The sequence below is a fragment of the Nomascus leucogenys genome, chromosome 3 (assembly GCF_006542625.1).
Source record: "Nomascus leucogenys isolate Asia chromosome 3, Asia_NLE_v1, whole genome shotgun sequence".
Lineage (NCBI taxonomy): Eukaryota > Metazoa > Chordata > Mammalia > Primates > Hylobatidae > Nomascus > Nomascus leucogenys.
The window spans coordinates 147,961,409-147,989,167 of NC_044383.1; the positions used below are offsets into that span (position 1 = coordinate 147,961,409).

At 39.6% G+C, this 27,759-nt stretch overlaps 1 protein-coding gene across 1 annotated transcript in view; it reads right to left on the reverse strand.

The window, feature by feature from the left end:
• PRKN (parkin RBR E3 ubiquitin protein ligase) overlaps nucleotides 1–27,759 on the reverse strand; it is a 1,393,859-nt gene that overhangs the window by 860,605 nt on the left and 505,495 nt on the right. The window contains exon 4 of the mRNA XM_030809943.1: nucleotides 9,906–10,027. Within this exon, the coding sequence (XP_030665803.1) occupies nucleotides 9,906–10,027 (122 nt within the window). The remainder of the gene's footprint in view (nucleotides 1–9,905; nucleotides 10,028–27,759) is intronic.

The following is a 27,759-nucleotide window of genomic DNA, read 5'->3' on the forward strand; positions in this document are numbered from 1 at the left end:
ATTGCCAACCCAACGTGCTTCTCACCCTCTGTCCTTGTTCATAGGAATCCGATTTTTTTTGGAGATGGAATGGGCCCAGACTAGAGGATAAAATAGGATTGGTCTAAGCCAATCATGGTAATTCTGTTTCCATGTGGCAAGCACCTGCTTTTCAACAAGCTTTGTTATTATCACTGGCCATATGGCCCAGTTATAAATGATGAGCTGTAAGGAGAGGCCTATTAGGAGGCTTCTAAGAAGTATCTTTTTTTATTTTGTTTATTTTTATGTATTTATTTATTTTTGAGACGGAGCCTCACTCTGTCACCCAAGCTGGAGTGCAATACCGCAATCTTCGCTCACTGAAACCTCTGCCTCCTGGGTTCAAGTGATTCTCCTGCCTCAGCCTCCTGAGTAGCTGGGATTATAGGCACATGCCACCACAGCCAGCTAATTTTTGTATTTTTAGTAGAGACGGGTTTTCACCATGTTGGTGAGGCTGGTCTCAAACTCCTGACCTCAAGTAATCCACCCACCTCGGCCTCCCAAAGTGCTGGGATTACAGGTGTGAGCCACTGTGCCTGGCCAGAATTATCTCTTTTATATAGAAGAGATGGGCACTGCTGTTCCCGTTGTTATCCGGCCTTGCATACAGAATTGATGCCTTGATGCTCTGTTCTATGCCATGAAGGACGGTGGCTAGTAAAGCTAGAAACAGTCCCATCAGTGTATGAGTCAACGAGAATGTCCTGATGGGTTCACCTGCTATGTGAGTGCCTGATCACTGCCAGGAGATAGCATCACGAACCAATAAACAAACCAACCCAGTTTTTACACATGATACATACATGTAACTGCAACGTAAAATGAAATAATAAGACATATGAAAAACTTTCTTTAGAGAACCTTATTTTTTCTTTTATGCTTTGTAGATATTTTAGGTTGACTTTTCTCAAACCCTTCTATGTAATGTCAAGAAATATTTCTCTTACAAATATTTTTAAAATGTATCACCCTGCACAATGAATAAAATTGTAGATCACTTAACCAATTTCCAATTATCTAAATTAATGACTGAATGTCACTACTAACTGACAGACTTTATAAAACTTTTAATATCTTTTACATAAAAAGTAAGTAATACTGGTTTGGTGTACCTCATTGCCGTAATGATATGCATATGTGAAATTACAAAAAGCACTATACAAATATCATAACAATTAAATATTTAGGTAAAGTCTGAGCTTAGCTCATGATTTACGGTAAGCATTCAATAAATTACAGGTTTTTTTTTTTTTTTTTTTTAGACAAGGTCTCGCTCTGTCACTCAGGCTGGAATGTGGTGGCATGATCACGGCTCACTGCACCCTTGACTTCCCAGGCTCAATGGATCCACCTGCCTCAGCCTCCCAAGTCGCTGGGCCTACAGGCACATGCTACCATGCCCAGCTAATATTTTTTTTCTATTTTTTGTAGAAACAGGTTCTCACTATAATAGTAGTCACTCCTTATAGTATACATACAACAAAACCATGTATTTTGGAAGTAATGCAATAAATAACATGTTTTAAAATATATACACATAGTTTTTCAGAGTAACATGCTTTTAACTTCCTGCACACAATTTTGAGAATTTCAAACTAGCAGCATGGGTCAAATGCATGGCTGGGTATCAAAACAAAAACACTGAGACACTCTACACAACAAAATGCAAAGCGACATCTGGTATGTTCCCATCTCTCCAGGGTCCTCATGATGCTGAGCTTTTGAGCATTCTAAAGGTACACTCGGGGAACTTGTGTCTGCAACACCGACTTCTTTTTCTGTCTCCATTTTTCTTAAAGAGTAGTGAGTAAAATCATTACCAAACAAACAAAAAACAGTTACTATTACAGAGGGATCTCTATGAAAGAAGCAATGAAAGGCTAGCACTACTGTGGTCTGGATGAAAACAAATAGCTGGATTGAAAAGTCAATGAATTACCAACATTGACCCACATTTCTCTAGACTTTAATTAACTGAAATCATCCCAATGAATAACATATGATAAATAAAATTTTAATTCTAAGATACTAGGCACAGGACAAGGGCTCTCAATGTAAGCATTTCTGTGATACAGAAGAGTAACAACGAATTGGCTAAAATTGCCTGCAGCTCAGCTAGATACGATTTTACTTATTTCAGATCAATGCTGGGTTTCTCCCTCTTCACCAAAGCTGAATGTGCATCACTCTGGCTTTTGTCCAGGTCCCCACGTAGACTTTGATAAAATACTTATTCAGTCCACCTTTGGCTCTCACTCCTCCCTGAACTGTTCTATCCCCTCCATCCTCTTCTCTTAACTATGCCTCTGTTCCATGAGACCCTCAGCTAAACATTGGAGGAATCTTTGAGAGCCATTCAAATGATCTGACGTTTTCCTAAAAATTAGTGTCTTTGAGCAAATGAAGCTTTTGTGACCTATACATGTGAGTCCCATGGCCATTTGTAGGAGTTGGTTCTAGGAAGGCTGCTGAAAATCCATTCACCAAAGGCTGATTCCCTGGCTGGCCAACTTACCTAATCATTTACTCAAAAGTTCTAAAATTTGATTATTTATGAACCGCACAGTGTGGTCTTTGGTGTCCTGAGCTCTTCAGGTGCCCTCCCGGCCCCTCAGTGTGCAACTTCCTGGAGCTGTTGCAGAAGGGAGCAGGGGCATAAACGATGAACATCCCTAAAATGCTCCTAGGAAGAGAAGAGGTGTTCACTTATAACCTGAAAAGTCCTTGAAATTCAATACAAAATACAGAAGATCCTAAAAACTGATTAAAAGAGACATATTTTTGGTAAACCAACAAACAAAGAAAATGATTTGGAAAATATTTTTTTAAATCTGGAGGAACAGAAAATAACTAAAATAGAGATGAGAAAGAAATCGGTATAAGCCAAGAGTTCCCATATTGAATTTTGAAGTTTAGGTTATATTTATAACAATAGATGTACAAGTATATTAAAGAAGAAAACCTTAAGAAGATGAATTCACCTATATTTCATAACTTTCAACAAATTGATCATTCATTAAAATCTGCTAAGAAAATATTGACCATTTTGAGAATAATCAAATACAGAATACAATCAAAATACTTGGATAAATTGCAAAAGAATGCTCCAAAACAATATTATTCCTTATATTAGTAAATGTGGTAAAAGTCAGCAAAATAGTAAGTGAGAAAATTCAATGGTATCCATATGAGGTGTGTGCTGGTGGAAAAGAACATTTACAGGTTTGAAACCCAGGCATGAATTATCAAAATGAGTCTCAAGAAAATGACAGTAGCAGCATTTACTTACAATTTTAAATTGCTTCTACTGGCTGATACTGATGCCCTGAAATGGTTTGGATCAACCGTCTTTAAGTAGACCCCTTTACATATATATTGTATATAGTATGCAAATTCTAAATGTAAACTATCAAGAATAATACATATATAAAAAATAAATGATCAAAATTTTAAGTTCTTTATGGTAATACTTTTTTATATGTTTATTTTTATATGTTTATTATGTTTTTATATGTTTATTTTTACCTTAACCTGGCTCTTTTACAAGTATTAGCTTTGGTAAAAGGGAAAAAGAGGAAAATATTTTAACCTTCCTCACTTCTCTATTGACTGGCTCTTTGCGAGGTGAGTGCATCGTTTGTGTGTGGATGAGAGCTCGTGATAAGGCCCAAGGAGAACACATGCAAAGAGAGTGGGCGTTGAAAGGAGATGAAGGAAGAAGCGTCCACAAGGCCAAGAGAAATCCTGTGGCAGAACAGATGGCGGCATGAAGGGCGACAGTGAACACGGGGGCCACCCTGGCTTTGGCAGATGCCAGACATGCACTGTGTTCTACACCCTTTCCACCCTGGAGCTTATGAATCCACACAGAAACCGGCTTCATTGTAGATTTAACACTGTAACAAGACACAAAACAGAATGCATGGTGGCAGGTTCCACCCTCACTATCGGGACATCCAAAACATGCTCTACAAATACTGTCAATAACATAAAATAATGTGTAATGCCTCCTCCACTGTGCTTTAAAAACACTGAAATGCCTGATAACCAAGTCTACAATAAGCAAAGACGGGATATCACACACTTAGGCGAAAACATCCCATGTGAAAACTAGACAGTAAGCTTAGGTCTAGTCTAAGACGAATTTCTTACATAAATGTGAGAGTAATTTTGATAACAAGAGAAGTAAAGAAGACTCCCGGCCAACAATTAATCCGTAACAAATATTAAGTTTCGGAATGATTATACATTTAGACTGTATTTCTTAATAAATTTCCTCACATAAATTGTGCCTAATCTATAAACCAATTTTAAACAAAATCCATCATGCCAGGCACTTTACATCTTACTCTATTTATTGCACCATTTCTCATCAGAAACTTTTTAGCTTTAATGCTATTCCATGGCAGAATATCTCATTAGAGTGGCAAAGATAAAGTTCTTTTTGAGATAAAGTAATTACAGTGAATGTAGCGGGGGGGAAATCACCCAAAGTTCTTGGCTACAGTAATCTCCTGGCTTCTGATTCATTTTAAGACTAATAAACTGAGTACAAACAAAAAGATGCTAATGGTGGATAACTCTGGTTACCTAGAGTTTGCCCTGGAGGGATTAGCAATTCATAACCTTAATGAGAACTAGAGTCCTGGAGAATTTTGTTCCCAGGAAAATATTCCAAGACCAGACGCTGTATGTGCTCTCAGCTCACTTCTATGTCAATTCTATATTCTAATTATTATTAAAGTCAATCAAGTATTTCACTCTATAAACAGCCTTACTATATTTTAAGCCAATTTTCTGTTCCAAAGACTAGTCAGCTACTTCCTATCCCAGGGGCTTTGCTTTCTTGAGGAGGCACAAGTCACTTGAAATATGGGCTATGGCCCAGATGATGATAGTAGCAAGAGACAGGACTCCTCAGCCATGATCAGAAAGAGTACTGTTAGGATTTAGTGAGAAGCCTGCAGGGGAAGGAGGAGGCTTGGTTTTCAAATCATGCCAAGGGACAGACTTACCATCGCCATGGAGTCTAATTAACCTTACCAGCCCAGTCAAAATAATTAAAAATTAATACAGTGTCTCATAAGGTTTGTTTATATAAATTGGTGCTAGGGAAATATTTCAAGGAAACAATGACATGGGTTATTTTAAATTATTAATTTCATTGGTCAGGAACCCAATCAGAATTAAATATGCACATATAAAACAACCTCCCTTGTGTGTTCAACTCTGTCTCATTTCTGCATGGAACTCAGTGGATGACTTTTGAAGAAGCAGATGAAAACGGAATGCTTGCCAATTAGCCGTTGTTCACCGTTTTCCAGTAAGCGTTCATATTTCTAAAGGATTATAGTCTAGTCCAAACTCTGATCAAGGTCACCGTGAAAGAAAGAGGATATTCTGATATGGAGATGAAGAAAACTTGGAATCCGGGTTGGTTCTCAACTTACCTATGAGGTCAGGTGAAAACTTCAGACATCAGTTCCCCATGCCTAACATCAGGACTAAATTAACTATCCATTTCCTTTACAATTTGTTAGAGTATCATATTAAATGTGAAACATGATTAAACTGGAGCATCACATGTGAAAAGCAACTCATTATTATTACATGTAAATTTTAAATAGCATTCAGGAAATGTTAGAATTAAGAACAAATCACCAATAAAAAATTTAGAAGATTACAATTTAGACTCATGATATGAGTGGATCTCTTTGCAGACTGATTTCTCCAAATGAGAAAAAATACAATTATGTTTTCAAAAATAACCCAGGTGGCTAACCAGGTTCCAGTTTTCCTCCTTAGGTATAAAAATCTTGCTGAAGTTCACATAAACCACATGCTGCTCACCTATAACTAGTCAGCCGCACAAGATGTTTTACTGTATTTTTGTTCCTGATCAAAGACAATTATGTAAGTTATCGATCCTTATAAAGTTTTAGAAAATGAAACCTCAGAATTGCCTATTATTCACAGAGCAATCTTTACACTTGGCAAAGTTGAGCACCTGCTCCATTATTGCAAAGCCTGAATTTGCAGGTGAATCAGTAGTGTGACTGGTCAGCTGATCCACAGAAATATTATTTGTAGGTGTTACTGAATGTGTATTTTTGTTATTGAAAAACTGAAACATCTGATCTTCTACTAGATATAGCTACACTATATCTAGTTATTGTACTAAAATATGGATTATATAAATTATCTTTGATTTAATTGTCCCTAAATCCATACGCATATTTTTTTCAAGAGTATGTTTCAGTTATATTTTAAGTACAAGGGAAGTAGTTAGAAAATAGAACACTGATTACTAGATTTGTATAGTGAGGACTATATTCTAGTAACGGCCAGGGCTATGGAAAAATACAAAGTAGATTTTTCACTCCTGGCTTCGATATTTATGAACTGTGTAACTCTGGGCTCATTACTTAACCTCACGGAGTCTTTTTGTAAAAACACTGGACAATAGCATCTACTTTGCAGGACTATCATGAGAATTGGAGAAAAATAGAAATACAAGAATATAAAGATAAGGAAGAAAATCAGTACACTGTAGTGAAGCCATCACAATTGCTAGGATTAATTTCATTATATGATGCCAGACAGAATTTCTAAAGGGTATGAATTCATGGAATCAACATAGAAAATTTCAAATACAAATGCCATTCATGCAACATTACTTGATTAGTGTCCTTCTATGGACAAGGCACTTTGTGAGGTGTTAAACATAAACTAGAGATCCAAGCTGAAAGTTATCTGATCTTATAACAAGGCTTACAGGCTCTTCGGACACAGACAAGTAAGGACACTTTGGTAGAATGTAGGGCAGGAAGTGAATGATACCTGCAATACCGGAGTAGACGTTTTGGCCCCTCAGGGTAGGAAATGAAGAGAGGAGAGGCCAACAGCTCTAGAAAAACTTCAGAGAAGGGTCAATGATATGCAGAGCAGAAAACAGTGCTCGGGGAAGAAACAGAATGAATTTAAATATCAAAGGTGGAGCATCTCTGGGAACTGAGAAAAAAAATCCTAGGTGGTCACATGACTGGGCTTTGGAGATGGAGGTGGAGCCGAGACTACAAAACACAGGGATTGAACATCCCTCCCAGGATGCTGGGCCCGGGGAGCAGGGTGGCATGACGTCATCACAGAGCCTCAGCCTGAGACGGAAATGCTCACAGCCTCTCCATGCAGAGCAGTAGAGGTAGGGGTGGTTTTACTTCTCTGAGATCAGTTAGCCAAAGCCTAGATTGATTTCAAACGTGAGTATATACAAATACGTATACATACATACATAAAATGGTAATATTAATAGAATAACAAAGAATTTTACATTTCTAAATACTTATGTTCTGGCTACTGTTCTAAGTACTCTTTGTAAATAAGCTAATCTGCACAAAAGGAAATAGATGCTATTATACCATTGAATAGACATTACCAAGTTGGCATAGGTAAGAGCAAAGGAAGTCAGGATTCTAATGGGGCAGACTGGCTCTGGAAGCATCTCTTAGGCTCACAAGTCATCACCTCTCAGCCATGCCTTACTGTTCCTGAGGATTACTACACATCAGGCTCTGGCAAGCACCCACTATTAATGTACCATTTAGTCCCCACAATGCTCTATTTTGGTTTTTTATGTTTAGGCCAATGCTACAGGTTGGTTTTCTTTCTGTTTTTCTATTTTTTTTCCCACACAAAGCATATTATTAAATGAGAAATCCCATGTAAAATTCCAGATGATGATTTCTTTTGATTAAAAAGAAAACAATCCAGCGATACTGAGTTGCCCTCTCACCTCTTGCCAGCAACTGGCAGAAGCGACTTTTCAACAGGAATTCCGCCTCACCCTTCCACTACCGTACTCACCGCCCCCTACTGCCCACATCTAACCTAACTTCTCATCACCTGAGTGATCACTGTGGACACGTGAGTATGTGACATCTATAGTAATTATATCTGTGTGTTAAAAAAAAAAAAAAGCTAACAAGCTGCAGGACTTAAATGCTTAGATTAGACAGTCCAGGTTCAACCTCCAAGTCCACACTCATAAGTTCCTCTTTTCTTGGGCAAATGCCTTAATCTCTTTAAGCCTTATTATCCTCACATCTAAAATAGGGTTACTAATAACGCTTAACTGAGAGTGTTCTTATGAAATAATTAAATCAGATAATGCCTGAAAAGAATTTAGCTTGGAATTCAATATTAATTTTTATTGCTGTTTTTACCAAGAATACCAGGAAGTTGGTATAAATAGGTCATATATGCCACCTAAGGTAATCAGGACTTAGGCACAGATTGGAGTAGATGAGGTTGTGTCTTGTGTTGAAAAAGCCAGAGGAGAGGAGCAGGTGGAAGCAACCCCTCTGGGGGACGTTGGGCCTGTAGCATGCTGCCCGGCAGGAGAGCTGCCCAAGAACTGTCCCAGAAAGAGCCCCGTGGGCATCATTCCTGTGTGGCTTTGACTCTATAAATGAATTTCTCTAGACAGCTGAAATGTTCATCAAAGTGAAACACTGAATCACAGCTTTCTGCAATTCCACCATTTTCTCAGGCCTGAGAAGATGGATCCAGGATTTCTCCTTTATTAGGTGGAACTTTTGAGTTCTTTCACAGGCCCCGTAACACCCATTCTACAGGGCTGCCACCTTGACCCTGGCCCACAGCTCCTCATCTGTGAACCAGATGAAATGTGCCTTAATTAGCCTCTTGTCTTCAACCTGTCCCCATCTTCAAGTCTAATGGCAAACTCTTACAGATGAACTGTCCTCAACAGCGTTTGACACATCACCTCGGTTTATACAATTCTGCTGTGGTTTCCGTCAGCTTGCAGAATAGAATCTGAACATGCCAGTCATCACTGGGGTTCCTGGCTGGCACCTGGGGTATTTATCCACACTTGCCCACCTGACTGCCCCAGCACTGTGTCCTTGACACCTCTGTGTCTGTGCTCTCTCCACCGCAGGGACTGGACACGCTCGGCCTGCATGCCCTCTATTGCATCCACATCACATCCAGCCAAATTCCACGGAGCCACCGAGCCGGAACCTAACACTTTCTATCAGGGGTCAGCAAACCTTTTCTTTAAAGCACCAGTGAGTATGTGTTCCAGGCTTTGTAGGCCACCCAGTCTGCTTCCCAGCTACTCCACTCTGCACTTAAAGCAGGAAAGGAGCCGTAGGCAACATGTACAGAAATGGGTGGGGCTGGCTCTCCATTAAACTTTATTTATGGACATGAGAATCTAAATTTCATGGGTCACATAATGCTATTCATCTTTTTATTTTTCCCAACCATTTAAAACCGTAAAAAGCATTTTTAGCTCATGGGCTGTACAGAAAGAAGCAGTGGCCACAGCAGACCTTAGTTGACTGACTCTTGCTTTATATGCATACTGTTTGCTGATCCATACTCTCTTTTTTTGCTTTTTAAAATTAAGGTGTAACTTACATTTAGTGCACCAATCTTAAAGAAACAGCCCAGTGAATGTTGACTTTTGTATATAACCATGCTACCATCACACAGATCAAGACACAAAACACTTCTAGCAGCCTAAGCTTCCTAAATGGTCCCTTCTAATCACACTGTAACAGAAGCCCAACCTCTTTTTGCTGCCAAAGCACTCTCCATGCTTCCTTTCACAGGCCTAGATAAAGTAATGGGGAAACAACCCTGTGTAATCTAAACTTTCACGGAGCAGAAAGAAATCCAGAAGACAAAGGCACATAAATGAAACTTCGGCTATCATTAACTATCACAACCACAGAAAAGAATGTCTTTTCTTTTCAAAGATGGGTGATACATGATTAGAAAAACCGAAAGGCAATGTGTTAGTTAGTACACATTCATTTTCCTGGCAGTCTCATGCCGACACTGCATTTCCTTACCTGGGTCAAGGTGAGCGTTGCCTGTCTGCAGGTGCTGCACTGTACCCTGAGTTTTCCCGGCTGCACTCTTTGACAGGGGCCTTTGCAATACACATAAAAGCTGTTGTAGATTGATCTACCTGCTGGAGAAGAAAAAGCAGAGGAAGTGGCTAATAATGCTGAATCTAAATTGAGACAAGAAACTCTTTAAAAGCTTGTTAGAGGCAAATTTTAAAACAGTCCTCGGGAACATTTTGAAACATTACTGGAATAAATATTCCAATGAGAATACAACAATTTAATTTAGAAAATCTAACTTTATGCTCCAAGAGTGAAATCTTTTCTCTCTCTTGCCAACAGCCCTGTGACTTACTCAGCAAAGTAAGCAGCCTACTGCCAAGAGAATCGGCCAAGTGTATCTGCAACACAGTAAAATCAAAGGCACTCTTTGCCGTGGAAGTTTTAAAAGATGACAGGAATTCTTTCAGGATGCTCCTGAATTCTATCTCATGCTTCTGAACACAGTTTTGGAGACTATAGATTTTTCCTCATAATATCTTATCTACAGAGAAAACCCAGCCCATTTACCATGATATAAATGATATGATCACAGTTTGCTGGGCTTCTAGGGGTGACTTTCTAACTCACAGTCACACATAAAATAAGAAAAGAGGCCAACGCTGAGGAACTTTCAGAGACCAAGCAGCTATGCGCAGAAATGGATGGTTTGCATTTCATTTATGATCTCTCTACCTAGGCAAACACCATTCAAATAATACATTTTCAAGAGTGAAAGGTGAACAAACAACTAATTCAATGGTTCAATCTCAGATCATTTCTCTCAATTGTCACCACACAGGGATACTCTGTAAACTAGGGAAATTTAATCATCTTATACTTCCATATCTGTTAAGAATTAACTTTATTCAGAAGCACTTACCAGAAATACAACCTCCTTCCTGAATTTCTAAATTTTGAAAATTACTGAATAGTTTTTTCTTTTAATCCTTACCTGGGTGGATAATATAACAGATCATGACATAAAAGTTTCTTTGAAATTTTACTATGATCATCAAAGGCATCTAGAGATAATACTTTTTTTTAACACTTGGAATGAAAATCTTCAGCCTCACAAATGCATATGATCTATTAAAAACAACTAGAACAAAAATAATGAAAAAAATGAGAGATTCTAAAGTCCTTTGCAGCTTCGTTTCACAAATTTACAAAAAGAGCTTTTGCAGACATATTGGATTATCATTTGTTTAGCTATCTTTGCTAATATTGCAGGTGACCATACTTTGCAAAATCTGAAGCACAACAAAGACGTAAAGTTTCATAGTTTTATCATTTGTTTGCAATATATTTTATAATTATTATTCTATAAAGATTAATATTTAGTTTCCAGTGGGAAATGGAAGATAAAATGTAAATACATGTTTATATTGATGTGAAAGTACTATTTTCTGACACTTCTGTGTAACTTTAATGCCTTAATTTACAAGATATTCAAGTACATAAATATCACATTGCTGTTAGCAAACATAATAATGACATAAAATTTTTCATGTGTAATATAAATGCAGCATAGAACCATGAATTAATGTGATAGAAATATTTGTAACAACTGACTGAAATATCTGTAATATATAAGTAAATGTTAATGGAAATATTTGTAACATAAATATTTGCAACATGTAGAGTATCAAAAGATCACAAGAACTGTGATAATTCTGACGTGCACTAAGAAGCACTTAAGTGAAGAAGGTAGGAACCTTTACTGTTAAAATCTTTATCAGCAATATGAACAAATCCAATTTCACAATTTTTATAACCTTTTGTAAAGGTCAAACAATAAAAACAAAAAAGGAGGAAGAAAAGGAACAGGAAAAGCAAAAGCTTTGAAAGGGGAGTCAGGGCTGCAAATACGCTAGCATTGTTGAAAGAGCATATTAGCAAGAGTTTTACAATATTAAAAGAAGCATCTCAGAAATTGCAGGAGACTAAATGACTCTTCCCTCTCCCTTAAGGCAATAGTGATGTTTGCAATATTGTTTCAGCTAATGATATATCAACGCAGAATCTGAAAACTAAGGAACTTTTCCAGCTCTGAATGCTACAACCTTCGCTAAAGTCCTTCAGAAGTTATTCAGAAAATACTGCATGCCAATGTCTGTACCCTGGAAGCATACAAGATGACATGCAATCTATCACACACATTGCTTTCCAGACCCAGCCGCAAGCTGGGGATTAATAGCCAGTCTAAGGAAGATCAAGGTCAGGCCAGTCCCGGCTGCAGCACTTTTCAAGCTGTTGGCTCCACTTGGTCAAGCAGCTGGGGCATCAGGTAAATCTTGAGAGCCCCTCCAGAATGGCTTCCCTATTTATTTGGCTACACAACACAATTAAAAGTTGGCAAGGTTTTCTGTGTCATGCTGTGACCTGGACAGGCATGAAAACAAATAACACCCTGACAATCTTCTGGGCAAGGTTCCCATCGGCCTGGCTGAAGGGCCTAAAGTAGAAACTCTTGAATATGGAGTCACAACTCTTGGAGGAATGGCAAGGCAATTCCAAAAATGACCTGAGAAACCTTCCTCATGGTATGTAGCTGTCTCTAGTCAATAGCATGAATCTCACCCTTCCACTTCTTCTTGGACCTTAAAATCCTTTTTCTCTCCTAATCAGCTCTTCTGTATGGCAGCTTCTTGATTATCCCAATAACTAAAGTAGCTTATGTTTGTGTTCATAAGAGTTTCCTCTTTTTGTATAGAAAGTTTTTTTTTTTTTTGAGACGGAGTCTCGCTCTGTCACCCAGGCTGGAGTGCAGTGGCGCAATCTCGGCTCACTGCAAGCTCCACCTCCTGGGTTCACGCCATTCTCTTGCCTCAGCCTCTCCGAGTAGCTGGGACTACAAGCGCCTGCCACCACGCCCGGCTAATTTTTTTTGTATTTTTAGTAGAGACGGGGTTTCACCGTGGTCTCGATCTTCTGACCTCGTGATCCGCCCGCCTCGGCCTCCCAAAGTGCTGGGATTACAAGCGTGAGCCACCGCGCCCGGCCTTGTGTAGTAAGTTTTAAAACATAGAGAGATATTTCAAAAATCGTACAAATCACATCCTTCATTGTAATTCATCACTTGCAGACATTTCGCCATGTTTGGATTCCCCGTGTGTGTGTGTGTGTGTGTATAGCTGTGTACACATAATCTACATGTATAAACTATTTGGTTGAAGGATCTGTAATAAAGTTTCTGACATCATGGTACTTCACCCCTAAATTCTTCAACATCCTAAAACTAGGGATGTTTTTCATATAAAACCATTTAGCTTTTTAAGTGATTTGGTTATTTTGGTAGTTCTATTCATAGACTAATCAGGTATATTTTAAGTAGGCATTACAGACAACGACAGTGGTTTGCAAACTAATAAAAGATGACAATCAAAAATACTGGGGATTCTCTGGTCAAACCAATTTAGGTGGTGCTAAGTGAAGCCACATTAAACAAGTCCCCTGACCATAGCCCTTCTCAGAGCTGAGTGACTCTGTAAGAACAAAAGGATGAAGCACAGCACATCTCAAACTTCTCCTGACCACAGATGCCTTCCTGGAATGCTGCATGGTGTGAAACTGTACTTCTCAGAAAAAAACAATTTAGAAAAAAAATCAGATGAAGGATTCAATCCACTTGTAGGGCTTGATTTATAGAAAGTGAAACTGCTCATGTTTATAAACCCAGATTTACCAAATTCTCCTGGATATCTGCCTACGGTCAAGTTCTTTCCTCCAACCCAAAACATCAACAAACTCATATAATTATTTTGTCATGTGCCAGAAGGTTAAGTCTACTCATGTAATGATTTTGCAAATAAAGTATGTTAATTTCATTCAGAAGTTTTTTTGTTTTTTGTTTTTTTTCCTTCAGAGAAGTTAAAAAGAAAAGTGTAGTGAGTTCAGGGCCCTTTTAAAGTGTGAGTCACTGTGGCCATTCAGAGGTCCACTGGCTTTCTACCATTCCTTAGCCTGAGAAGTCTATCTTCTTCTTTTCTTTTTCTGAGACGGAGTCTTGCTCTGTTGCCCAGGCTGGAGTGGAATGGTGCAATCTTGGCTCATTGCAACTTCCTCCTCCCGGGTTCAAATGATTCTGCTGCCTCAACCTCCCAAGTAGCTGGAACTACAGGTATGCACCACCACACCCAGCTAATTCTGGTATTTTTAGTAGAGACAGGGCTTCACCATGTTGGCCTGGATGGTCTTGATCTCTTGACCTCGTGATCCGCCCACCTCAGCCTCCCAAAGTAGTGGGACTACATGCCTGAGCGACCACGCCCGGCCAGGTCCATCTTCTTCTTTAGTTTTCTCTCACACTTTGCCTAACAGAACACTCAGTCAAATCTTCTCTTTTCCTTTCTTTTCTTGGTCAAAAAAGTTGCTGTAATAACAGTATTTACAACATATTGAATAGAGCCAATATTTGAAAACAGTATATTTTGTTTGGGATTTTTTAGAAACCAGCATAATCTTTACAGTTATCATTTTTCTTTTATGTATTTTAGATAATAGACTTAAGGGTTGAAGACAGAATACTTAGGAAGAGTCATTCTGATTCTAATGGAAACTTTTCATTAACCTCAGAAGTTTCCATCACTAGTTGTCACCGAGAATTTAATTGCTTGGATAATTTGTTTTCTAGGTGGGGAAAAAGTAATATTTAACATATTTCATACCTTGGTAAAATATTGTTCAGTATCAACATATTGTAAAAGAGCAGAACAGCAGGAACAGGACTGATTTTAAGTGATATTTATCACGAGCTATTAAAATATTAAGTAGAACAATGTCACCCAAGAGAACTCTCTGCAATGATGAAAACGTTCTCCATTTGCACTATCTCATATTAGTATATATACACACACAGACACACACAGACACACACACACACAGCATATGTAGCCATTAGCTACAACTACCTATGGAGAACTTGAAACTTGGTGAGGAATTACTCTCTGAGTTTTATTAATTTAAAGTAGTTTCAATTTAAATAGCTGTATGTGGGTAGCAGCTACCAAACTAGAAAGCACAGAAGAGAATAAAAAAACACTGGTGTGGCTGGCCCCCTCTTCAACTGACAATGCGGAGACTCACTGGGCAGTGAAACAGCTTGTTTTAATCTACACTCATATAAAAACAATGTCGGCCTGAGAGAAGGGGAAGGAAGAAGGTTTTACTCGTGGCACTGGGAGTAGGACAGAGACAGGGGGGACCTCTGTAGTGCTAGAGGCAGAGCAAAGCTTCTCGCCATCATGTGCCCCTATTTCCTACACCAAGGGGATCCATTCTTGAGACGCACCTGGTCAGCAATGGCCCCATCTCCATTTCCATCACCACCTTTGAAATCTGACCCATATGCTCAAGGTACAGTTAGACTGGCACTTCTTGTATGATTTCTGCCCTTGATTTCCATTATCATATGATATTTCCCTAAAAATGACATCTAAGAGAAGGAAAGTAGCCAATTCAGTCTTGTCCTCTTTGAACAGCTGGCTTGCACCATCACCACAGAACCAGCTACTGATAAGGAGCTGCTGGCATGAGGCGTCCCCCCACCCCATGTCCAAAGCCCCCCACATTGCCAAGCCTGGCTATTGGTGGTTTCAGCTCCTACTCTCTTTCCTCCTTCTGACTACAGAGTTGTCCTTCTTTCTTACACATCAAGAATGCTGCTGCTGGTGTCAGTAGCTCCCATTTCTCAGTTACACCTGCCATATTCCCTCAGCTCAGCCCTGCCCCTAGTGACGCAAGGAGTCACCTCAGTTCTGGTGGAGCCCTGGAGTCTCCTGTGGAATAGATGCATGGCCAGAGCTTCTGGACCCGGGACAGGGATCTGGTCAGAAGTAACAGCAGGGGCACAGAACCTTTTCCCTCATCATCCGTCAAGATTCTTGCTATTGTATTTCTGGGTGCTGGCCTTCAGCAGGGCTTGACCACATTTGCTGGAATACACATCTCCACAAGGACACAACCAAATGAGTAGAATCAGCACCACCTCTGATGTCCAGCAAGCACTTCTTTACACATTATGGAGAGAGAACCCATTTTTCTTCATGTTGACTGAAGGTATTCATTAGTTCTAGTTTAACCAATACGTACAAAATTAGTCTAAAGTGGTTCCACATGAAATTCATCTGGAATGGGCTTGCTGAATCACCTCTTCTAAGGACGCCTTGCTTTGGAGCATCAAAAAGATGGGGATCAGCCTGCCGCAATGGCTCAAGCCTGTAATCCCAGCACTTTGGGAGGCCGAGGCAGGCGGATCACAAGGTCAGGAGATCCAGACCATCCTGGCTAACACGATGAAACCTCTTCTCTACTAAAAATACAAAAAGTTAGCCAGGCTTGGTGGCCGGACCCCTGTAGTCCCAGCTGCTTGGGAGGCTGAGGCAGGGGAATCGCTTGAACCCGGGAGGCGGAGGTTGAAGTGAGCTGAGATCCCATCACTGCACCCCAGCCTAGGTGACAGAGTGAGACTCTGTCCCCCCAACCAAAAAAGAAAAAGATGGGGATAATGACCATTTCACCATTATACAGGTTACTGGGGGAAAAGTTGCTAAACTGGGCAGGTCAAACACAGAGGCTTCATTATCTCACTAGAAATCTCCCTCTAGGGAGCCACAGTTAGCACTCTCTGGAAAGGTCATGCAGCCAACCGATTCACTTGACCATCCTAACATCCCACTCACTGCGTGGCCCTGTGCGTGCCTATCTTTCCGTCTCACTATGTGAGTGGACCACTCTCTTCAGCTGGACACTTCCTTCCCTCCCCTTCTGAAGGCTCATGGTACCTCGTGTGCACACCACTGGCCCTCAATGCGCTCACCTTGACCTTTCTGTACCTGTCCAATCTTTTCTATGGATACAACCTCTCTGTATGTAACACTTCACTCTATTTCATATGCTCCAAATGGTTAGTAAAGTTCCCTGAACTCAATAAACACTCAATAGGTATTTGTGATGTCAATAAATTCTCCCATATTTTTAATGGGGTGAAAACTGAAGTGAGTATGGTGGTGTCAGGGCAACAAATATAAAATAGAATGCAGCCATGATCATTCAATATCTAGAACATCTTTCTTACCAACCACACACCCTTTAAATTGTTGGGATATCATATTTGAAATCAGTAAAATTAAACATCAGAAAAATTACTTATTTAAGAACTAAAACAAAAAAATGTTTATATAGGACTTGGTATAACTGAATGTTAAGGAGAAAAAGTGAAATTCTAAGTTTACCAACAAGTGGAACTATTCTAAAGGAAGACAGTTATTACGTGAACACTCTTCACTCCAATCCTTGTCCAACAGGTTATTGCACCCGACTGAATCAAACTGCCTGTTCCATGCTTTTAACGAGCCATAATCTTAACTCCTGTAGAGTAACCAAGGTTATGCTATATTATAAACAGCTTCCAATTACATAACCATCCATCCAGTGAATGTACTTCTAAAAAATACTTCTAAAACATGCTTAGCAAACTCTAAGGAGACTATGAACTTAAAAGTTATAACTTAATTCTCAAATTTTTGCTGAGGTTTTTAATTAATGTATCTGCACAATAATTTGATCTACTTAGGCAAAAACTGCTGATTAAATCTAATAACTTTTTCTGATTTTTTTGGTTGTTGTTGCCAATTTATTTTTTCATTTTTCACTTTGGAAATAATAACAAAATTTCCCATACCATGACAAAACTGTAGAGTGAAGTAAAATTTAAGAATTAGGTTTAAATAAATAACAAAGTACAAAGCCAAAAAGAGTAAATGTAGTTGCTTTTTCTTTCAGAAATGGACACAGGCCAGGAAATGGGCACAGTTAAGGTGGTGCCAGGAAAGTCACAGCTTTCCAAAAGTTGAAATAACTCCATAATATAAATGTAGATGGAAGAAACCATCAATGCTGCAGATAACGCGTCCAGTTTCCTCACAATGACATCTCTATAGCCTGGGGTATGTCCATCTTGGCTTAAAGAGGCAGCACCTATGGGAAAACTGGCTAGCCATAAGTAGAAAGCTGAAACTGGATCCCTTCCTTACACCTTATACAAAAATTAATTCAAGATGGATTAAAGATTTGAATGTTAGACCTAAAACCATAAAAACCCTAGAAGAAAACCTAGGCAATATCATTCAGGACACAGGCATGGTCAAGGACTTCATGACTGAAACACCAAAAGCAATGGCAACAAAAGCCAAAATTGACAAATGGGATCTCATTAAACTAAAGAGCTTCTGCGCAGCAGAAACTATCATCAGAGTGAACAGACAACCTACAGAATGGGAGAAAATTTTTGCAATCTACCTATGTGACAAAAGGCTAATATCCAGAATCTGCAAAGAACTTAAACAAATTTACATAAAAAAACAAGCAACCCCATCAAAAAGTGGGCAAAGGATATGAACAGACACTTCTCAAAAGAAGACATCTATGCAGCCAACAGACACATGAAAAAATGCTCATCATTACTGGTCATCAGAGAAATGTAAATCAAAACCACAATGAGATACCATCTCATGCCAGATAGAATGGCAATCACTAAAAAGTCAGAAAACAACAGATGCTGGAGAGGATGTGGAGAAACAGGAACGCTTTTACATTGCTGGTGGAAGTGTAAACTAGTTCAACCATTGTGGAAGACAGTGCAGCGATTCCTCAAGGATCTAGAACTAGAAATACCATTTGACCCAGCCATCCCATTACTGGGTATATACACCCAAAGGATTATAAATCATGCTGCTAATAAAGACACATGCACATGTTTGTTTACTGCAGCACTATTCACAATAGCAAAGACTTGGAACCAACCCAAATATGCATCAATGATAGACTGGATTAAGAAAATGTGGCACATATACACTATGGAATACTATGCAGCCATAAAGAAGGATGAGTTAATGTCCTTTGTGGGGATGTGGATGAAGCTGGAAACCATCATTCTCAGCAAACTATCACAAGGACAGAAAACCAAACACTGCATGTTCTCACTCATAGGTGGGAATTGAACAATGAGAACACTTGGATGCAGGGTGGGGAACATCACACACTGGGGCCTGTCAGGGGTTGGGCGGCTGGGGGAGGGATAGCATTAGGAGAAATACCTAATGTAAATGACGAGTTCATGAGTGCAGCAAACCAACATGGCATATGTATATGTATCAAACCGGTATGTTGTGCACATGGACCCTGTAACTTAAAGTATAATAATAAAAAATAAAATAAAATAAAATAAAATAAAGAGGCAGCACCTCTCTGGAGCCACGACCTCTATGTCAAACCCTGGCCTGGCCTTGTCACCTTTGGCAAATCAACTGACCCTCAATGCCTGTTCTCTCATCTGCAATACTGAGACAATAATAGTGTCTAACTCAATAGACTGTGGTAAGGATTTTAAAAACGATAATGGAGGTGAGGCACTTAGAACAATGTCTGCTATACAGGGAATGTTCAGCGCATGTTCTTTATTTGTATTTGCTGCCAAAAAAATTCTGAACTCAAGTTCCTCCCACGGATTCTTCAAGCTATAGGCATTTACTCCTCCTACTTCCTCAGGTGGCTACTTTCCTGCTTTTATAAATGTTGATTCTTAGACAGTATTTCCATCTTAAATCTACTGCATTTTTGTAAATAGAGGAAATATAAATCTTAAATAATTCTTTCTAAAATTACTTCATTCCCAACCAAATCCTTTACAATTAAATATTTAATAATATTATGGAACATAAACCCTGATGGAAAGTCCTGAAATTGATTTAAATTTTTCTAGAATCATATTTGTTTCTGTGAATCACTTTTTTATTATGAGGTAAGAGATACAGAGGAGGATTGTAGAAAAGTTAGGAAGGAAAATAATAAATAATTATATGATCTAGTCTAGTTGATAAAATTTTCAAGTTGGCTAATATACTTAAAAAAAAATATTTCCAAAATAAAAGCATTTTTTATTGTATGGTTGTGGAATGGTACTGAAGGGGATTCAATACGTATTTCAAAATTTAATATGAATGGCAGACTTGTTAAATTTGTATCCACTCCTCTTTGAAAGGTAGGTACGATTGTCAGCATTTTATAACAAAGAAAACACAAGCTCATGGGTTGAGTGGTGTCCCCAAGACAGCACCCGGGGTCATCAGAGATTTGCAGGTAAGCCTTTCTGATTAGAAAGCACATGCTTTCCTTTTAACCACATGACAATAACCTTGAGTCAGATGGTGGACTTTACTAAATACTGTAGGGGACTGATTCTATGGCTCTTGCAAAGTGGCACTTACACACAGGTCGGCAATTATGGACCAAGGCCAGCAGTCACTAACACCACTGCAGCTGGTGGCTCGCTACCCCCACGTCCCTCATGCAATCAGTGCTAACGGTTTCATGGAAATTCCCATTAATGTTTTAAAGCACTGGCATTCAGTAAGAATGTGCAGGTACAGCAATTACCAATGAGGAAAATTAAGTCTCATTTTCAAAGATTACCACATGTTCTACAAATTGAATGTCATCACAAGAAATGGAATCTATGGAATGACCTGAGAATCAATATAATTTCTTTATTTTTAAAGAAGTAATACTTTTCTTGCTATTTAAAAAAATAATTAAAAAAAAATTTTTAAAACGTTCTAAGTGTTAGAAAAACCTGTTAAGTAAATGAACCCTCAGAGGAATGCATTAATTAGAGAGTAGAGCAACTCGGTGTGAGCCTCCGAACTCCCACATTCTTTATTCATCTACAATAGCCAATATAATCAGTTTTGTATAAATATTTTATTTACGTATAATATTTTCTATTTTTGCTGCTAGCATTACATAAACCTCTTACAAATTTTGATGCTTTAAACATCTTATTTCACCTGTACCAAATAAGACAAAACATTCAATGTTAAAAAATTTTGATCATTGCTATTATTGATTTCCAAAAGCTTTTGGTAGTGATTGAAATTCATAAAATCTCTACTACCTCTTAAAAGAGAAGAAGAAATATTTTTCTCTAGTAGCATACTGATAAGTTAGAAACACATGGTGATGTCATCATGCTGGGGGGAAAACAGATTTTTTTTTCCTTTAATCAAGACTGATAAGACTGTGAATTACATACTGTTCTAAAAGTCTGCACTGGAATAACTCCAGCTGAAACACTCTTCACTGGCACTGTGGGACCATGAAAGTCTTTCTATATCATGAGTACCTCAGTCAAAAGGTTTCCAGGAATCCATCTACGACCTCACTCAGGGGCCGCCTCTCTCCTACCCTAAATACTCCTTGCTGTAAGTTCCCTTCGAGTTGAATGTCTGTAGCAGGCTGAGCTATCCCATCTTCTGCAGTGACTTCACCTGTTTAAGTCAGATCTCCCCTGAGATTTGAAGCTTCTCAAGGGCAAGTTTTATGTCAGTGGTTTCACTTCTATTCCCCAACCCCACCTTCAACCAAAAAGAGTGTTGCACAAAGAAGACATTAAACCCCGTGAATGATCAAATAATTAAGAAGTTGGTGAGATTAAGCAAGCTCGTTTAAACTCAACATTTTAAAAACACAGGAAGGTTGCTCTGCCTGTGCTACAGATTACAGTAATGTTTGTGTTTACTTCTGACATTGTCTCTGCCTAAAGATGAAAAAAATCGGGCTTTGAGAATGCTGCAGAGTCACAGGCCGGCATGTATTCTTCATTGCCTCTAGAAAAGGTAAACTTTGAGAAATCCAAACATGCTTATATACAGTCAGGCATTGTTTAACAACAGGGATATATTCTGAGAAATGTGTCCTTAGGCAATTGTGGAATTGTGCAAACATCAGACTGTACTTACACACACCGAGATGGCATCACCTAGTACACAACTGGGCCCTATGGTACAGCCTATTGCTCCTAGGCTATGAACCTGTACAGCATGTTACTGTACTGAATACTGCAGGCAACTGTAACACAGTGTTAAGTATTTGTATACCTAAACATATCTAAACATAGAAAAGGTAATGTGACATTATGAGGGCTATGATATGACTGGGTGATAGAAACTTTTTAACTCAATTAAAATCTTATGGGACCATTGTTATATATGTGGTCCATCCTTGACTGAATGTCTTTATGTGGTGCATGACTGTATTAGCAGTCAATAGGAAAAAAATGAAGATACAAACTGATAATTTATCAGGCAGTATCTAGCTTTCTAAATGTACTTAAATCTTGTCTGTAAAAAGGATCAGGTTGGTTGGGGAAAGGGAGAATGATGGTTAGAAAGTGGGGTCGTGGTCCTAAGGAAACAGAAGAATATTAAAAACCTATCAAGATGCCATCTATCAATAATGTTAACAACAAATATTGAGGGAAATCTCATGTGCACTCAACACTAGTAGTTTGTGAGAAAATAATAAAATAATCAAGACAAGCCTCCCTTTAACAGTTTTCAAATCCTCGAATGACACTGAGATGTATTCCGAAGCACCGTGAAGGGTATTTCACAATGCATACACAACTGGGAAGGAGCCTAGCATGCTTACAATAGTAAAACGATGCTGGGCACAGTGGCTTATGGCTGTCATCCCAGCAGTTTGGGAGGCTGAGACAAGTTGAGCTTGAGCTCAGGAATTCGAGATCAGCTGGGGCAGCATAGTGAGACTTCATCTCTACAAAAAATAAACAAAAAAAAATAGCTGAATGTGGTGGCACACGCCTGTACCTCCAGCTAGGAATAGCTAGGAGGCTGAGGTGGGAGTACTGCTTGAGCCCTGGAGGTCAAGCCTGCAGTGAGCTAACATGGTGTTATTGCACTCCAGCCTGGGCTACAGAATGACACCCTGCCTTAAAAAAATAAAAATAAATATATATATGTATATATTTTTTGTAGAATTATTACTATAGTAAAAATATTTCAAAATATATATATACACACACAAACATATGAATAGTGAGAAGTAAATCCATATGCAGTTTTATAATAGAGTCTTACATTGAAAGTTCTTTGAGGTCCTGTTCTGGAATTATTCTAGCTTCACTTTCCCATGATCCTGTGTTCTATCCAGGTGCATCCACTCATATACCCTTAGGAGGCCAGAAGGCAGCCATGCACCCTAGATCAAAAAGTGTTGGCTCAATGCTGTTAGGCGGTGACCCCGGACACATCCCCTATCTTTCTGGAGCTTGGTTCAGGTCTCAGACGTACAGCATACACACATGAACACCAAGGTGCCAGGAGACACTGTAGGAAGACCTTCAAAGGGGAATAGATCAAACAAATAGGCACCTGCAGGAAGGGAAGGGAAGTTTAGAGGTGGGGCCAATTCAACACCCAGAGTTCTGTGACTTACAATTGCATGCACTTTGTTTCAGCTGTACCATCTTAAACTTTTGTATCTCCAGTACCCTAGGTTTTGAGCAGCAGAATCATGGTTCCCATAGAGAGTCAAGACAGAAACCACAGCACAGACTGCCTCCTCTCCTTTCTTCAGGATTGGATGGTTCTCTTTGTATAGTTGGTTGGGGTTGGCAGCCACTGGTCACCTGTGGCTCTGAGCACATGAAAGGTGGTTCCTGAAACTAAGAAATTCACTTTTAAATCTTATTTACATTTGTTTAATTTAAATTTAAACAGCCGTTCTGTCCAGTGGTTATCCAAATTTGGGCAACACGGGTCTAAGGGAATGAATTCCTTCTTGACACAGATTGAAGGTTCCAGGGAAGTTACTTGTATATTTGTAGACTTTTATCCAGTACATATGCAAATAATTTCTGTCCAGTGAAACAGATAACATCCAAAATGTGTGGCCTGGTGAAAATTTCTTAGTTGATAGATAGATAGAAAGATAGATCCCTAATTTCTCAAGGCTCTCTGAATTTGTCATGGTATCTTATGATGTCCCTCATTCATTAAAAGATTAAATAAAAATTTTTACATGTGTTCACTTTATATTTGCTTTATAATTTTACCTTTTGTAAATTATACTTTAGGGTCTTATTTTTAAGGAGAGAGAAGATTGTTAAGGCTCCAGTTTGGGGTTGTCTCTCGATAAGTAAGCAATATTCACCTTTCTTCCTTATCCTTTATCCCTGCTAACAGCATCTAGGAATCCTTATTTCATCCTACTTCCCCATCCGCAACCTTATTGGGCCCAGAAATACCACTTCCTCTAGGAAGTCTTACTTAATTCCTCCATTTAATGTAAATCCCCTCCCCCTAAATGCCCATTACATTTTAGTTACATCATTCTTAGGGGTCATAAGCTACATTCTATCTCACAATATCCCATAGATAATTTTATCTCCCCTACCAGGCTTTAAATTCTTTTGAAGGTGAAGGCTACATTTTATTGCATTCTCCCTGGTGTTGATGAATAAAAACGGTAAATATTATGTGGAGGAACCAAATAACTAGACTTGAAACTAATGGTGTGGTATAAAAAAGTCTTTTAGCTTGCAAAAGATAAAATCACAATCAACTGGCCTTATAATAACTTAATCTCTGTGACACTATAATGAGGAATGTTCTTCCAGGCCCATTAAAATGACATGCAATTTGATAATTATTTTTACAGTGTCAGGATTCTAAACTAAATGTTTCTCAGCTTCTGTTATTTGGTGATACTAAATGAATGTTGTCAACAGATTAAATGTAAATTGGTTATAAATCTTCATTTAACCATATCATGCAGGGAAGTTTACATTATAGCCACCATGTTTGTGTCATCATTAAGAAAATGGAGAGTCTTATTTTAATAGTATTAAGACTATTGAAATTATTGTTTATTCTATCTAATTGGCTTTGGAGTTGAGGATGAAGCTTTTGGTGGGCATCACTGAATACAGGAGCAAAGCTGAAATAAAAATGAGAGGCATGTCGGGCAGTGGCTCACGCCTGTAATCCCAGCACTTTGGGAGGCCAAGGTCGGTGGATCACGAGGTCAGGAGTTCAAGACCAGCCTGGCCAACATGGTGAAACCCCACCTCTACTAAAAATACAAAAATTAGCTGGCATGGTGGCACGTGCCTGTAATCCCAGCTACTCAGGAGACTGAGGCAGGAGAATTGCTTGAACTGGGACCTGGGAGGCGGAGATAGCAGTGAGCGAGATCACGCCACTGCACTCCAGCCTGCGCTACAGAGTGAGACTCTGTCTCAAAAAAACTGAAGGGCAATGAACTTAAACCCTTCTGGACCCCAAATGGACAAACGGACAGGATGGGCAATAGCTGCGGCCACCAACTGCAGGAAACACTATCATTGTCTGAAAGGCTATCTTCACTTTCTAACTAGATTTTCCAAACTAATTAAACAATCTAATTTCAGTAAAAAGTCCTTCTTTTAAAAACCCAGTTTGCCTGGCTTTTTCAGGAAATGACCTATGGTTTGATCACCTGTCCGAACCATCTGGCGGTAGGAATGTGATCTAGTTAGACTCTCGCAGACGGTGTCTGGGAAGCTCCATCACTGGGCTTTAATGTTAAAGCCACACGGCCACACAGCCAGGACACTTTGATGAACAGCCGCTCACGGACACAGTGAGGCCACCATGAGATGATGAGACCAGGTTGTATTACAATGATTTTGACAGCCAGCAAAATGATATTTAAAAATGAAATCTTTCTTTTGGTTATGTATTTGAAGTAAGGAAAATCACTTTGGGGGTAAAACCTGGGTTTTGGAAGAAACTGACACTTCTTATTAGGTTTAATTTACCTGGCAGTAATAATTAGGACATGATAATTATACCAGGTGAAGCCTGCAATAGACTTAGTTCTACTTTAATACTTAATTGATATACTGCAAACACCACGATTTTCCGTGTACAGACAAATATAGTATTCTTGTATAAATGTATATGCTCAACTAATGCAGCTATTCTACAACTGAAGAATCTTTCCTTAATCAAGGAAAATGATTCATATCAGAAAAACTGTAAAAAGCACCTCTTGACAAATTCTTCATGTGCTGCATGAACCAAGGCCCAGTCATTTGATCCCCTCAGTCCCTCTCCTAATATGCATGGTTTCCACATCCCTTTCTACAGCCTCTGTGTGGGGGTGGGAAGAAGGAAGCGGAAAAACAAACACACGCATCCACATGTTTCTTCTCCTTACTGCTCTGGCTTCTCAGACTTGGTCCTACTACTTAATTTTTTTTTTTTGAGACAGAGTCTCGCTCTGTCACCCAGCCTGGAGTGCAGTGGTGCTACCTCAGCTCACTGCAACCCCCACCTCCCGGATTCAAGCTATTCTCCCAACTCTGCCTCCCTCCTGAGTTTCACTATGTTGGTCAGGCTGGTTTCGAACTCCTGACCTCAAGTGATCTGCTCGCCTCGTCCTCCCAAAATGCTAGGATTACAGGTGTGAGCCACCATGCCCAGTTTTAAATTTTTAAAAGACTATTAATAAATACATCAATTAGAGGAATATGTAAGATTCTACTGAGAAGCACAATTCCTATTAGCGCGAGGGAGAAAAAAACACTATCATGGTATTGTTAAGCCTCCAGCTTGGGGTTGTCTCTCAATAAGTAAGCAAGATTCACCTTTCTTCCCTATCCTTTCTCCCTGCTAACAGCATCTAGGAATCCTTAATTTATCCTACTTCTAAGGAGGAGGTGAGCAGGGGTGTGAGATAAAAGTCTGGCAGAATCTCTATGAAAAAGAAACAGGTGGTTTAGGGTGCGATTAAGAGGTAGACATGTCCCACACAGCTCCAGCACAGAACTGCACGCTGGGGTGACAGGTCAGCCTTTCAGAGGACCGAGCTGCTGTGGGAACAGCCAGCCATAGCCCTCCAGAGGAAGGACCACTGTTCATAAACTTTAGTGTCTCTGGAAGCACTTGCTGGACAGCAGTGTGATGGAGGTGCTTTCTGGAAGGCGGTGCTGACCAGGCCGCTCCCTGCGGAAGCCCCTCTGGGGAAGGACACTTGGCAGCAGGCATGATGGTGGTGGCTCAGCAGGGGTGGAGAGCTCCTGCGTGCAGCCTGTGCTCCTGCTGAGAGGGGCCCCAAGCCCTAGAGTCATGACATCAGGAGGCTGTCATGACTCGTTCACTAGGTGTGGGAAGCCCAGCACTGTCTAGTGCACGCTGCAGAGGGCAGAACCCTGAGGTGTGTGGCAGGCTAGAGTCCTGCTGAGCATGGCAGCTGGGGCTGGAAACAGCGAGGCCTATTCTGGAGTGCCTCTGAGCAAATCCACCTATCTGGGGTTGGGGATTGGACATGAGTTATCTATTCAGTGTATTAGTTATTAATTTTTAAGTTTATCAGAGAAATTGGATGCATAGCAAAGTATGGAAACCATTCATTAAAAGATTCATGAGACTAAGGTATCAGTTGAGTGGACAGAGAATAAGCATTCCAGGAGTAGAAAGCACCCTACTTTGTGGGGTGACATTGAGACAGTGCCAGGACCCTGACAGTGAAGCTCCCTGTGTGAGGACCTGGTGCCACAAGTGGGGTGGTAGATAATGCACATGGGCCTCCACTCTTGCTCCTCCGTGGCAGTGAATTAAAGAACATCCATCTTCTTCTTTTCTGTTTCTCAGTTGCCAACCATATGCCTGTTTAGTTACACGCCTCGGCATGGTGGCTCACGCCTGTGATCGCAGCACTTTGGGAGGCCAAGAAAGGTGGATCACTTGAGCCCAGGAGTTTGAGACCAGCCCGGGCAACATGGAGAAACCCTGTCTCTACCTAAATAAAAAATATAAATTAATAAATAAATTAGCTGGTCATGGTGGCATGCACCTGTACTCCCAGCTACTTGGCAGGCTGAGGTGGGAGAATCGCTTGAACCCAGTAGGTCAAGGCTACCGTGAGCCATGATCCTGCCACTGTACTCTAGCCTGGGTGAGAGAGAGTTCTT